Below are 16,153 nucleotides of genomic sequence, written 5' to 3' on the forward strand. Positions count from 1 at the left end.
AAATAATGGAATGTGTAAGACATACCCAAGCTTAGTTTTCCTCTTTGAAAAAGCATATTTGATTCAATTTTAAAGAAAGAAACTTTTGTTATTTCCAATAAAGGACTAATAACTTGAGCAATCCATCCAATCTTCCCCTGAAAGCACAGCTTCTCTACAACATTTACAAGTTTCACTACCAGCATCATGACGCACATCAGGGCAAGTAGTTCTTGTCAGCTGAGCAGCCTCAGCTGTATTTGCTTGCTTAAACCAGCAATTTTAAGGTAATACACAAATCCCCACAAGTTATTTCAGATTATTGGGGGGAAGAAAGATGGACTTCTCTCTCTTTATCCCCACCCCCCAACATTTTCTAATGCCTGTGTTCACACCAATCAATATATAACATTTAAAAACTAGCAGCTGAATATTAAACCTTTCTTCCTCCCCTCCCATTTAAAATAGGTATGCTTAAGACACTAGAATTTTGATTCCTCTGCAGTAAGTCCATTCACCTAGATGACACTAAAGTGATAGCAAATGCATATTTTCAAGCATTATGTGTTTTCAGAGACAGAAAAAGATCTTTTTGTTGTCCTACAGTGGAAATTATATTAGAAGAATTACCTTAAGAGTTTCCAATAACGGCAAGTGGACATTGAATTAAAAAAGCAGGAGATGCCCCAAGTCTTCTCGTTGTGTTTTTGGAAGAATTCCCCTTGGTCTTTAGAGTCCCATTAGCTCCTGCAGCTATTCTCTTTATCAGGAGGGGGACAGCGAGGGTGGTGGTGGTGTGCGCGTGCTTGTGTGTCTGTCTCTCTCAAAAGAGCCAAAAAGTTCACTCTGTTGAATGTTACCGAATATGTATCATTGCTACTTGTGCACGCCACCCATGTGGCTGAGCAGCATCTACTCTCTATGGCTAGGGTGTAACTCTGGTCTGTTAATATCAACTCAGTAAGTTTCACTGTAACGAAAGCTCATTGAAGACACACCACCCTTGAAAGTCCTTTTAGAAAGAAAAAAGACTGCATTTGATAGATGGAGGCATACAGAGTATCCAAGATTTTTCTATTAAACTGTTAATGCACAGTACTGTTTGAGCTGATGAGTAATAATTCTGAGTAAACAGCATGCAGCTCTATTTGGCAAGTGTCAACTTTTAACTGTTTAACCACTCACTACTTCCACACTGCAGCTCTATGCTTTCTGTTCTTGATACCAAGAGCTTACCCTGATTTGAACAGGCATTTACCACTGAAGTCAAGCTTGATACAGGACTGTCTCAATGAACAATATTGTTTTCAGGAAGGCCATGCAAAAAAGTGCTGCCACTCTGCCACGGAGAGCTTGACTCCTAAAACTACCATGTGTCATTCTGCCAGTTACAAACATTGACATTCCCCTTGTTTTTATTAAATGAAAGTATACATTATCAAAATGACCTACCATAGTTGTTTTCATAAAGTGAATTAATAACACCTTTGAGTTTACTACTAGAATCCCACTTGTTTATAGAAATGAGACAGGTTATTTGCTGCACAGCCAGCTGCATGTTGAATCTGGTAGGTTAGTTTCAGTCATCTCAAGACTCAGCATTAGACTTGGCACCAAGTTTACTTTAGCCATGTATACAACCCTTCATTAAATAGCACTACAAAAATATTGACTGACATACTCTTAACAGCTTAGCAGTAGAGTCACAAGCCTTTCATGCTATTTGATACCGAATTAGCACTTTTCAAAGTGTGTTCTTTCACATGATATTGCACCACAAGGCAATGCTCTGCTAATTTGCATTTTGGCTTGTAATTTTCAGGCGTTCTTCAGACATTTCAGAACACCTTGGTTCACCAGGCTGCCTATACAGTGATCAAAAAGTTACTTCAGTCTTTATGTGCGTTTGAATCTTCAGTTGATTCACGTATTTAGCTATTTAAGGGAAAGATAGGAGTAAGCCATCTCAGCTAAGTTCACTACCTTTTGGGGGTAGGGGCTTGAGAGAAAGGAGAGTTCAAGACCTCTACTAAGATTATGAAGACTACCTGTTAATGCTCTGATTAGACAGAGGAGAAAACTTTTTAATTAGGAACATATGGTAGACAGTGATCACAGCTTTCATGGATACAAAGACTTAAGATTATCTTAAGTGCACATACTTACAGCTTCAGACTCAGATAAGCAGCTCCGAACAGAGTAATAAGAAAGCTCAGCTATCAACCAAGATACTGCTAAACGATCTAGCCTTTCTTCACCCAGACAGTCGCCATACTTTAGAATGTACTAGAAGAAGCACAATCACTTAAGAAACTGAACCTAACCCAAACAGCACAAAGAACTATTTCTGGAAAGAAACCAAAACCCAAGATAGCAGAGTTGGAAAGACTGAAGTTGATAGAAGAGCAGCAAAAAGTTAACACTTCTGTACACTGAAGAAAAATGAAGTTCAATGTTAACTTGGTTATAGGAAATATTGTACTGCACGAGTACAGGACAGGTAGCAATCTGCAGATAGTGCTAGAGATGAATCAGATTTAGTGGTTCTCAAGCTGAGTAAGTAAAAAAAATCATGATATTGCAAAACAGGGTAGTTGACAAGACCCACAAAACAATCCCATGTTCTATAAAACGTGTAAGATTCTCAACAGGAATACTGAGTCTAATTTTGGCGCTGTACCTCAAAGAAAGATGAGGACTGAGTTCGGAATAGAGCCATACAAGGTATCAGAGAGTTGTAAAAGATGTCCACGTGAACAACAATTGAGGAATGGGGAGCTGTTCAGGCCAACATAAAAAGATAAGAAATCTTAAGTGTTGCAAACATGAAGGGAAGAATCTCCTCTCCAGACTGACTGTGAGTAAGAGTACTCTATAAAGGAAACAGATTAGATGAGGATGGCAAGAAGAAATCCCTTTAACAGCAGAAACAGGCTAAAATCATTCCACGACCCCTCACTGTTACAACACTTACCAGTCTAACTTATAATGAAACACGGCATCTAATAAGGATGACTTTACTTCATATGAGGGAAAGAACGAGGATGAACGTCATGACTCTTTCTTCAGGAGAGCCCTTCAGTTTACTTCTCTGATATGTATACTAGCCAAATGTCACTGAAGAGTAAAAACGAAAAGCCAGTATTCACATTTAAAGGACCAATGAACTAGAAATGCTGGACAAAGCTTGGACTTGAGACAGCTACAGCCTTCTCCTGTGTATTTCCCACTTTAGTCTGAGATTCAGACTGAAATCCAAAACAAATAAGCTTATTACCGCAGAGTTCAGACAACGATGCTTGGACTTAATTTTTTGTTTTGTATCAGGGAGTATTTTTGCAAACACTTCAAATTCAGCTTTGAAGGGAGATGTCAAATGTGAATACGCAAGAACTTAAGTTACATATTTTATGTCAACATACATCAGTGACAGAACAGCAACAAGAGCAGATCTAAGTTCCTGCATAAGCCTAAGCAACAGTTAATGGTTTTCTAGTTTCAAACTAGTACATGTTGTTTTTGCAACACCTTTAAGCATACATCTCTACCACTCATCGGTGACTTGCCTACACATTTAAGTCTGTTAAACAGGTAAGAGCTTCTTACAGCTTAACACAGATACCTGAATGCTGTTCTCCAGTCTCCTCTCAGGCAAGTTGCACTGCTGCTGCAAGTCAGTGCCTCGCAATGCCAAAGTGAGAGCGGGGCACTAGCTTCTGGAGCAACATGTGGTATCACAGAAACTAATACAGTATTCTATACAGTCCAAAATGTCAGCAAACAGAAAAATTTAGACTTCATTAATGTGCTGCAGAGCATCAGAGAACAGAACAAGGCAAACCAAATCAATTTGATAGGGAACAATAGCTGACACCAAGACCATTTAAGAAACTCGTTCCAACACTTAGGCCGCCAACATCAACACGGGAAAAAGGAGGCCTCACTATGACCCAAGAAATAAAAACAAATTTAAACAATATTTACCTACTCATATATACCTCCTGTGTTTTCCTTCATCTGCACTGTTGCTTCCACTTAAGGCAGTCTTATTTGTGAATGGGTACAGAGGGGAAGTAGGGACAGAGGAACTGGTGTTAGGATGAAATGCCAAAAAAAATGAACAGATTAGGGAGCCCCATTTTTTCCTTTTCAGACCTCAGCAACCGCTGCTGAGGAAGCAAATCATTTAAAAATCACATATTACTGAAACACCTAAACTCCAGGAGAGAAAGTAGCTGGAGAAATGGCAACAGACACTATTCCTATTGCTCCCTCCTGTATTGACATATCTGAAATTACACTATTGGAAAGTTTTAATTTTAAAATAATCAACAATATTTATAGTTAGCATTCGCTCATCAACATTAGAACAGACGCCATTTGCTAGAAATTACTTGACAGTGCCTAACTGTCAGCATAGTAAACTGGTACCAAAAAAATTAGATTTATAAAGGTCATAACATCAATGTAGACTTCTGAAGACCATTTGCAGTGTTCCATCATGCACTTAAATATAGCCTACATAAACATCCAAACTACTTATTTCAGTGGCTCCACAAAGATCTGCCAGAGAATAGGAAAATTAAGTTTAACGTACAAAACTAATTACTGATGGCAGAAATTTGTACTTCTTATTTAATTTCTATTTTAAAAGTTTGTTACATCCATACGCTGAATCAAAATGTTTCTATAGCATTCCTACTCTGCATATACTTTCCTATTAATTCTGAATTATCTTACTTACATTACTTTCAGTCCAGACTTGCAACAGATTTGGAGCGATTTATTTGCATGTCTTTATTGGCATTGTCAGTAAATTAGTTCAATCTTGGGGCAGTATTCAAGAGATGTAGAAAAGGAGAAAATTACCCTGCCTTCACAGAATGTTATGGCTCTCCTCAAAATTGCTGAAAGCCTGTGGACAAGTTAAACATGTAGTACCCTTCTGTACTCTCCCTTTCGTGTTGATAACCTGAGCTCTATTTTTAGCGAAATAAAACTGTGATACTGGTTTCTGAACAGATTTCTGGTCAGAAGTTTTGCTCTGGCATCCACTGCTAATAAAATAATAGTATGAGAAAGTTACCTCCATTAGCATTTTTCAATGTTTTCTTAGCACAGCTAACTAAAAACAATCTCATAGATCAATATTTACATATAGTATTCAAACAAAAGCTTGACTTAAGAAATTTCACATTAACAATACTTTAAGGCAGCTACTAGGTTGAAGGAATGGGTAGATGCACTTGGGTCTCAGTCTGAAGGTGAAGCATTCCAATTACAGAACAAAACACAGGGAACTGAGATACTCCTGGTGCTTACATAAAGTTGGAAGTGAAATTTAAGGTTTCCTCTGAGTTTGAAAAAGTTACTCCTGCATAACTGCTTATACTTGAGTTCATAAGAGAAATAACACAAAGACAGAAGGCCAAGTTTAATTTTAAGAAATACTCTAATATTGTATTTCAGTATTTTACCTGATGTCCTTCATATTGTTTACCCAGAAGCTGATTTGTATTACCAACAGATTTAAGCAATCTGACACTAACTCAACCTTTTAGAACTGGAACAACCAGAAAGTTTGTGGGGGCTCCTTTAAGAGGAGCACTCTGTGGGTTATTTTGTTATATCCAAGATGCTTCTCAAGCACACAACGCTATGGTGCTCTGTTTTTAGCCATTGCGAGTTTTGCTTTTGTGTGGTGTTGCACTCATGTTAGACAAGCAAAAGCCCACCTCTACCCCTCAGACACCTACCTGCCTGCCTCTTCTGCTTCAACAACACAGTTACTGCTAGTAGTAATATATTTCAATGCCTAACAGCACATTCAGTAACTCTTTTGAGTTACTTGTACATTGACAAGAGAAAACACAACATGCAGATAATCTTAAGGGTGACTCTTAATACTTAATAATGTGCATAAGGTAACTGTTAACTTTTTTTAGGTTATGTATTAACCACATTTTATGTGGTTAACAAGCATTTTGTGAAAATTTCAAGCTGACAATGTTGGTGTTTGGTTTTTTTTCCCCACAACAGTATTCTAAAGTGGCCTTATTAACTGCAATCAAAACTGCTGTTTAAAGTTTGCTCTGCAGTTTTCTAAATTAATCTATGAACCAGGATCCACATTCAGAAAATAACCGTCTCAAAACTAAAAATCTCAATTCTAGTTTACTTGTTTGGAAATGTATCAGTGTTTAATAAAGGAAGTGAATCAACTGTTTTAATACTTATGCCTAAATTTGACTTTACTAGCCTGCCAAATCCAGCTTTTTGGTTTTTCACCATCCTAACTGAATCTGTACTTAAACAATGCAAAAACCTGGCATGTGAAGCGTCTTACTGAGTTTGACAACTGGTAATTTAAAAAACAAGTTGTAGTATATTAAGAATTTCACAAAACTAGAATTAGTTAGAAACTAAACAATCTTTGACCCCCTGAGGCTGCCACGCCCCCTCCCCCCAAGCTATTGGGGGAAAAAACTGCTAGAAAAGAGACATTTTGTAAATTTTACTCTTCCCAGTGGTTTTGTATAACCCTATTCTAGTAGCTGACTCCTCCTCTCCCAGTGTTTATCAACAGTAAAAACAATGAAGTAGTCACTCCCTCAAGGTAGCCACTTGATGTCTTTCACAGTCAGACTTTCAGTCAGAAATTCATGTCTCCTGCTCTAGATAGGAACACCTTGTATATAATCCCTTCAAAATGAAAAAGGGAACTACCTACTCCTTACATGCCAAACTTGTTGGACATCTAGATATCCCTCTGGAAAATGACCTTTTACAGTTTGACACATCAATAAAGTTTGACACAATAAAGACAGGTATTGTAAGAAGTGAGCAAGACTTAAGACAGTATTTCAGTTTGATAAACAGAAGATTTTGAAAATCCAAGACTTAAAACACTCAATTTATTTTGCTGAAGAATCACAAAGTCGATAATGAATACATGCAGAATCTACGTGGAAAAAATTAAAACTAAGATGGAACAAAATGGGACAAACCTAGGCTGATGCAGAGTTTCTCATGAAACATTCATTTCTAAACAAATTCTCAGCAAGTTTTCAACTCAGGTGTTAGATTAACATCATGAGAATTCATTATCTAGTTCAGGGAGATTAATAAGCATTTTAGAAGCTGTATTTGAAACTTTTAATCTAGTAAGCATTCAGGAACCTCAATACAAGAAAAGGCTAATGCAATGATCAAAAAAAGAGCAGCAGTTCTAACAGTTATGCTTGAACATTAGATGTTTTACATTTCTTGGCTACCAGCTACTCATTGGTCTTGCTAAGCAGAAAGTTTTTAAGTCTGCTCATACTCAAATTTAATATAGAATGCATTTTAAATCAGTGTTTTCTCTGTTCAGAACACAATGAAACAGTCACAGAGTTTCAGTCCATCCTTCATACTCTAAAGATAAACAACCTTGTGACATGCTACAGTAAGTCTCACAAACATACTTTTGTTAGCAAACAGCTTAAGCAGCCTACCAGAACTATCTACCCACTCAGTAAGTAACAAAGAGCTTTAAAAACAAACAAAAAAAGTACTTTATATAGCAGTAGACTCAAGTTATCAAAATGACTGCTTAGTAAAGGAAATAATTTCCTCTTTCAATTTGATTCAAATTATTATGTGTCAGTTCAAGAATCCAGTTCTTAAACAAAACCAGAAAGGTAACAATAGCTTGTCAAGGAACATTTGCTTGCATTTTGGTAAGCTGACCAGGAAAGTTCCTTCAGAAAATTTCAGAGTAAACAGACAAGAATCTGAACTTTTCATTAAAATAGGATATTTTGCCTCACAAAAGCCCACCTTCTCCTACTCTCAATCACGTGCTTATATAAAAAACTTCCACAAGAGCTGAAGAAAATTAAAGGATGGGTGAAAAGTTACTTAAAACTAAGGATCACTGAAGTGTTGTTCATACAAATTCAAATGAAAAATGGGATTAACTTCCAGACTCCAAGAAAATCTGTTTTTCAGATCCTAGCAATGTTATTAAGCAGCAGTATATTTTTCCAGTACATTTTTCCTACAACGTTGTATATAAATTATAGGATATAGCACTAACCACTCAATTTGGAAAATAGAGAAACAAGACATTTAGAGACACATTCTTTAAGAAACATTAATGATAACCAGAGTGAAAACTGGATTCAAACATTTGTTTTATGTTTAATTACATCAAACACCTATTTACGTCCATATAGCACTTTTCCAACGCTTCTGGTAATAAGATTCCTATGTATTTTAGTAGTAACAGTTAGTAGGAACAGATACATCTCCACCCTAAAAGCATTCATCACACGAAGCTTCTACTGTATTATGAAAACAACAGAATATGGCACTAGAAAAAAATGCTAGTAACTCATGATTTTCTGAGATTTAATTACAGACTTTTAACTTGAGTCCAAGCTATTGTTACAAGACTGCATTACCTTTTGCTGTTTTCCTTGCCTTGTCTTGTCTTGATCATGGTATTTAGTTGCATACTACAAAGAGAATGCTTTTAAAGAATGTACTGCTTTAATATATTAAATGGTTTGATGGTTTATTTAGAAATGAGGTGCCATAATATTTCCCTCTCCATTTAAGAATGAAAACAACTGCTATTTGTCTTGAATACTGTAAACACTAGAGAGTAAAAAGGAGTATGCAAGAAACTGAAAAATGTCAAATAGCCATGAAACTGCAAACTACACATACTGAAAAAGCCATTGGATTTGGAACAGTCAAGTCCAGTGTTTTTACATTAGGACAGCAAGATGCAAACTGAACTATTTCTTGTCAGTTCAGCATATACTGAAAGAATTTTATTTCCACTTCCTACTTGTAGACACACTTTTCTTCAGTTTATATAACATTCCAGAACACGACTCACTCTTTTAGCAATGAGCAGAAAGATAACTTTAATAAAATAATGAAAAAAACACTCATTACTCTAATACTAACTAACTCTAAGTAAATACTGAAAAAATTGGGTAGTGGAATTATCCAAGAAACCTCTCATTCCACTCCTTTAAATGTGAAGACAGAGATCTGATACAATTTATTATCTTTTTTTTTCTTAAAAGAACTACTAAATTTTTGCAAAGCATGGAAGTTTAAACTGTCCAAGCTGAAATCAATATTAAAAGAAGCCTTTTTTTTTTTAAAGTGGAAAAACTGCATAATTAATCAGGCTTCTTCATAAAAGAAGGCCACTTTTGCAACGCTAGAACTCATGCTCCTTAATACTCACTAACGATCTGAAAATGAGGTTGAATAAGATGACTTAAGTTTACCGGTAATACCAGACAGAAAAAGAAAAGCAAGCAGATACCTCACAATAGGGGCTGGGCAGTAAAGCAGCAGAAGAAAATTCAGTGTTTATAAAACCAAGATTTTTTTTTTGGTGACACAGAAACACAATTCCAAACTTCACATATAATGACAAACTCTAAACTATTACCACTCAATACTTTTGTATTATAAAAAGGTGGTTCCATAAAATTGTCAGTTCAGAACTCAGCAACAGTTAAGGACAGCCTTGGAAGAGGGAAAAGAACAGCATGAAAAAGACTTCCCTTTGGAGTTGTGCAGAGCAGAGTTTAAGACAGGGTTTGGGTTTTTTCCTCATTCATTCCTGCATGGTAGCACGCAATGACCCAGCCCACATTTCTGCTTATCCAGACTTCAGGTTAAGTTCTGCATTTCACCAGCTAAATCATTCACCAAACCTAGTCTGAATTTTAGCCCAGGGTTATCGAGTTCCACGTCCCCACAATGCCATACCTGAAGACCTCCATGCCTGTAAAACAGTTTTTGAAATGCTAGATGGCATTATGATTGTGTAATCCAGAAACTTGGTCAGTGTATCCTCTTGAGACATTTCTCTCAGGTATTGCAACAGTAACAAATTGCAGTATTTTTTTTTCTCAAGAATATTCCATGGTTAGTTTTGTATTTTTTCCACTAGACTCCTAGTTTTGTAACTTAATTTTGAATATTTTAATGGTACCTCTATAAGAAAGTGAAGGCAAAATGCCAAGCTATAAATGGACTAACACTCTAATTGAGATGATTTTTTTTAGAGAACCATTATCAAAAGGCAGTACTTCAAATTTAAGAGCATGTACCGCTTATTGTAAGGATTGCCCAATAAAAGGTGAAACTTCCTAATTACACATAGTACTTATATAAGCAATATTTCAAGAAGCTCAAGGTAAAATGCATACCTACTTAAATATCTATTTTAATTTGTATTCCTGTATCACCCCAGATGTAAAGCTGCATTGTGCTAGGTATTGTAGTTAAACTCAACACCTTGGGGCAGTGCCTATCTTGTACCTGAAAATATAATGGATGGTTTGCGTGCTATGTACTTTAAAAATACTTGACCTTCAAGCCCTTTAGGTAAAATGAACTGAGTTCACTGAAGGATATACAGGATAGATCAGGAAAGCTGAACCAAAATCCTGATGAAGACTAGGGTCTTAAGAGACAAGTAGACAAAAGCCAGTAATCAGATACAGTAAAAGCAGCCAAATGATGAAAGAGAGGAGCTTAAAACCAGAATGATAACCTAGGAGAATTGACTCTAAGACTAACAAGTTTAACATCTAGGACAGATAAGAAACAATTCAATAATCAGTGGGAGAGGACGGACAAAACGATTACTAAGTCACTCAAACATAATGCAAGCTTTTTGTTTTTCAAGCTAGACAGCTCAAAAAAGGTTCACAGTTGTTAGCTCCCAGTTCTCTAAACTCTTGTCTATGAAGAACAAGCAAATCAATTCCCTTGAAACATATTTAACACACAGCTTCAATCTTGCAGCTTTTACCTGTCATAAATACTTTGAGTACTTTAATGACTGTACAGGGAAGCTTATAATTCTCTGCAAGCACCACCAGATCTAATGAGGGAGTGAGAAAGGAAATCAGAAAAAAAAACGTACCTTGTGTTGTTCTATTGCATCTACCCACTGTTGTCTGTGGTCTGGGTCCTGAGCTCGGAGGTACCAAACACTGTCGTTTACGCTAATATCAAATCTGCATTCGTCAAAGTCATGAGGCTGTGACAGAAAAGAGGGTAAGAGTAGCTGAAATTAGCAACATGATCAACAATACCTCACAGAATATTGACACTCTAAAACACTGTAATTCGAAAAACTGGTCTATATTGTCTTGAATTCATCCTAGATTCTAAATTCCATTTTATGTAGCAGTCTCAAAAAATGAACATACACTCTCATAACGAAAAGTGCCAGTCTTCTGAAATAGAAAAGCCTGTTTAATATATTCTTATTAAATAAAACTGTCACAAAAAACTTCCACACAAACATTGACCAAAACTTCATACTTCAAAACAATTCCATTAGCAAAGTAACTACTGGACACAGCCAGGAAAATACACCTATATTTTTTTTTTTTAATTTCAAAGCAGGGGGGAAAAAAAAAGGTTATTGCTATCAGTATGGATTTTAGATGGAAGGAATGTATACATCATAGCAAAAAGCACCAGGGTAGAACCATAAAAGCAGACTATAGCAAAATGACATGGAAGAGCAGGAACTAAAGGAAGCTGTGGCACCCTCTGCATCAACTATTTTCACCATGTAAGACAGGGTTGGTCAGATAATTGGGAGCAACATGCAGTTCTTTCCAGCATCACTACTCTGGTATCTGGTCCAACCTTTCTTGGTAAAAGCACAGTCTAGACAAGATGGCCAAGCACCCTGTCCAGCCGAATCTTAAAAGTGTCCAATGTTGGGGAATCCATCACTTCCGTGGGGAGATTATTCTAATGGCTGATTGTTCTCATGGCGAAAAATTTTTCTCGTGTTCAATTGGAACCTCCGCAGGAGTAATTTGTACCCATCACCCCTCGTCTTTTCCATGTGACTCCTTGTAAAAAGGGAGTCTCCACCTTCTTTGTAGCCACCCTTTAAATACTGGAACATGGTGATAAGGACCACAAATACTGATCCCAGATGCTAAAGACAAGTCTACACATTAGTAATACCCTTAAAATATAAGAACCACTCTGTGAATACGTTCATCTTACAGCACTGTGGATCACTCATGAAACACTCCACAAAAGAAAACGTAGAAGCAAGTCTCATTTGTTGTCATGCACAACAGTCCAGTGTCAGTGAGAATTATTTTCAAAGGATCTGAAAATCAGAAGCTACTTACAAATAATACACAATCTTTCTTGTTTAAATATACTAAGGAGGAAGAAAAGCACAACAGAAGCCAAGCTACCAAATAAAAAATGAGCTAGGAAGAGTTTAATAAAAGTACATGAAGCTTCACCTTTTTTTTTTTTTTTAAAAAGCCTCTAATATTTGGTCAAGCATCAGAACCCAAGCTCAATTTAAAGACATTTAAACTTCCCACAGAAAAAAAACCAGCAACTGAAAAAACTGACAATCAAGTCAATCAACTGCAGCTACTTATTACTTAATACCTGATCATCTCAACTTAATTCAATTCAAACAACTTTCAAAACTGGTTCTATACACTGCTTTGCCTTCACCAAGCCACAGAACATAGGGATGTAAGAAGAGACATGTGGTGGGTTGACCTTGGCTGGATGTCAGGTGCCCACCAAGCCGCTCTATCACTCTCCCTCCTCAAGTGGACAGGGGAGAGGAATTGTGACGAAAGGCTCGTGGGTAAAGATAAGGACAGGGAGAGATCACTCACCAATTACTTTCGCGGGCAAAACAGACTCAACTCAGGAAAGTTAATTTAATTTATTGCCAATCTAAATCAGAGTAGGATAATGAGAAATAAGAACAAATCTTAAAACACCTTCCCCCCATCCCTCCCTTCTTCCTGAGCTCAACTTCACTCTGATTTCTGTACCTCCTCCCCTCGAGCAGTGCAGGGGGACAGGGAATGGGGTTGCAGTCATGTCCATCACATGTTGTCTCTGCCGCTCCTTCCTCCTCATGCTCTTCCCCTGCTCTGGCATGGGGTCCCTCCCACGGGAGACAGACCTCCAAGAACCTCTCCAACATGGGTCCTTCCCACGGCCTGCAGTGCTTCACGAACTGCTCCACCATGGGTCCTTTCCATGAAGTGCAGTCCTTCAGGAACAGACTGCTCCAGCATGGGTCCCGCACAGGGTCACAAGTCCTGCCAGCAAACCTGCTCCTGTGTGGGCTCCTCTCTCCACGGGTCCACAGGTCCTGCCAGGAGCCTGCTCCAGCACGGGCTTCCCACAGGGTCACAGCCTCCTTCGGGCGCATCCACCTGCTCCGGCGTGGGGTCCTCCACGGTCTGCAGGTGGATATCTGCTCCACCGTTAACCACCATGGGCTGCAGGGGGACAGCCTGCCTCACCATAGTCTTCACCATGGGCTGTAGGGGAATCTCTGCTCCCGCGCCTGGCATGGGGTCCCTCCCACGGGAGACAGACCTCCAAGAACCTCTCCAACATGGGTCCTTCCCACGGCCTGCAGTGCTTCACGAACTGCTCCACCATGGGTCCTTTCCATGAAGTGCAGTCCTTCAGGAACAGACTGCTCCAGCATGGGTCCCGCACAGGTGCACAGCTCCTGCCAGCAAACCTGCTCCTGTGTGGGCTCCTCTCTCCACGGGGTCACAGGTCCTGTCAGGAGCCTCCTCCAGCACGTGCTCTCCATGGGGTCACAGCTTCCTTCGGGCACATCCACTTGCCCTGGTGTGTGTTCCTTCATGGGTTCCAGGGTGGGTACCTGATCCACTGTGGACCTCCATGGGCTGCAGGAGGACAACCTGATTCACCATGGTCTTCAGCACAGGCTGCAGGAGAATCTCTGCTCCAGCACCTGGAGCACTTCCTCCCCCTCCTTCAGTGACCTTGGTGTCTGCAGAGTTGTTTCACTCACACATTCTCACTCCTCTCTCGCAGGTGCTGTTGTGCAGCAGTTTTTACCCTTTCTTAAATATGTTATCACAGAGGCATTACCATCATCGCTGATCAGCTCAGCTTTGGCCACCAGCGGGTCCATCTTGGAGCCAGACAGAACTGGCCCTGTCAGATATGGGGGCAATTTTGGCATCTTCTCACAGAAGCCAACTTTGTAGCCCCCCCCACTACCAAAACCTTGCCATGCAAACCCAATACAGGACATCAAGTCTTCTAGTCCAGGCCCCCCTTCCTCAAACTGCATTTGCTGCATTATTATTTCTGTATATAAGAAAGATGTTTATCTGCTTTAGGGTAGCAAACCTGACACATCAATGTGTCAGGCTTACATGCCTGTTCCCAGCCACCCGTCTACCAGTCCCTCCTTTAGCCATGTGGTGGGGGACATGCATCTACAACAATGGAAGACTCTCCCCAAATATCACCCAAAAAGCAGGTGTACAAGAATTAGCTATCAAAGTTTTTCTTGCTGTGACAGCATTCCTCTGCTCGATCTCTCTCTCTCTGAAGCCCTTTGTGAGGAGTTAAAAGCAATTACATGCTACACAGATAGAAAGACTTGACAAAATCCAACTGAAAAGCCTGCAGTACTACTGATCCCACACTTCCATATACAACTTACTCCAGTGTACAACCATCCTTGCTTTTTCTGTCCCTCCATCTCTAACCTAAACATCATCTAATGTGATTTAAAACCATCACCTTTCTGCCCTTTTCAAAGGCAGTTTCTGTATTCCCTTCCTCTGCACAGCAACTTTTAATGTATTTGAAAATCCATGCCTCGTTGCCAAGACAGGGAAGGGAAATGTTTTCCTTGAGGTCTAGCTAAAACTTTTAAACACTTTTTTGGGCCAGTCACTGCATGCACACTTCTGCATTACCTACAGTTAAGAGACTAGGTCATCTGAAAATCAGGTCTAGGGTTATACTCATCTCACTGTGCAGTTCCATATTACAAAAAAGCCAGCTGATCAGGTGGTCCTGTAAGACAAGTTGCTTAAAAATACGAAATATCCACTAACAAGGCTAAATACTGCTTCAAAAGAAGTTAGGCACGTGATACATGATTTGCTCTTGACAGATGCATGTTATCTATTTACCATCTTATAGTACTCATTAATTGCCCATTTTCCATATTTTTGGCAACTGAAATCAGACCCATTATTTTCCCCCCTTTTCATCTGCTTTTTTTTTTTAAAGAAAGACTCCACCATAAGAACCCTGAATTAACTGAACATGAAACGTGAGTTCTCTAATACGCATTTTACCAAGAGCAAATAAAATACCTGAATTGCATGTGTCCTGTTCTTTTCTTAACACAGAACAAATCAAGTTGTCAATTAACCCTCTTCTCAATCAGGAATGAGTTCACATTTCATCTTCATTGATAACTTGGTAGACTTCAGTATGTAACTTTTTGGTATCATCTGCTACATTCTCCTCCCCACTGAGCTATGGACAAACCTCCTTGGTTTCCTCTTGGTATAACTGCTTTTATTGTTTTCTGTAGCTGCACCTAGCAGAGGCCACAAAGCATTATTCACCACTTCTCAGGTCTGTCTTTTACTCTTCTAACATCCTCCTGAAACTAGTTTGAGCCTCTCCTTACACTTGCTGGAAGTTTTTCCATTTCTCTTCCCTTCACTTTCTTCCTGTAGATCTCTACTCATTTCATTTAGATCTCATTTTTCTGAGGTTCACTGTTTCTAGCCTAGTGTTTACTTTCCTCCTTAAGCTTGGAAGTGATTATAAAATGGCACGGTTCTTAGCTGCCTGACAAGACGTTGGAGCATAAATAGGGATTTCCATCTATAACAAGCTAAGGACCTGTGCTGAGGCCAGGATACGTCCTATTGCCCTTTCACAACCAAGATAAGGCAAGAAAGAGGAATGTTTTAGTCATGCAGGGAAGCAGGAAGCAAACAGGAGTTCACTATCTACCCTCAGGACATAAAGCAGGTTGGAGAACATCAGCTGCTTTTTCCTAACACCTCCACCCCGTAGCAGCCTCAAAAAGCATACGCAAGTAGATTAAAAGGGCACCAGGCAACAAAGCCCAGATTGACATGACACTGTGAATGGGAGCACCTGAAAACCTTTACAGCATTTTCAACAGTGAGCTGGGCAGACTTTAAGAGTCTGTGGCAGAGGCAGCCTGTGTGTGCACTAAGGGCTCCTTCCAGAGGCTCCTTCCAGAGCCAGCATTTAAAAAAACCCAAACAGCTAAATCATAATTCCATCAAGAATATGCTGCAAGAAATAG

The 16,153-nt window shown here is 39.0% G+C and overlaps 1 protein-coding gene across 1 annotated transcript in view; it reads right to left on the bottom strand.

Annotated features, from left to right (window-relative positions):
• The window catches only part of COL4A3BP (collagen, type IV, alpha 3 (Goodpasture antigen) binding protein), a gene marked incomplete at its 5' end in the record, with an annotated part of 67,983 nt that overhangs the window by 38,062 nt on the left and 13,768 nt on the right, over positions 1-16,153 (bottom strand). The window contains one exon of the mRNA XM_009580971.1: positions 10,928-11,044. Within this exon, the coding sequence (XP_009579266.1) occupies positions 10,928-11,044 (117 nt within the window). The remainder of the gene's footprint in view (positions 1-10,927; positions 11,045-16,153) is intronic.

This window comes from Fulmarus glacialis, unplaced genomic scaffold (assembly GCF_000690835.1).
Source record: "Fulmarus glacialis isolate BGI_N327 unplaced genomic scaffold, ASM69083v1 scaffold4387, whole genome shotgun sequence".
NCBI classification, from domain to species: domain Eukaryota; kingdom Metazoa; phylum Chordata; class Aves; order Procellariiformes; family Procellariidae; genus Fulmarus; species Fulmarus glacialis.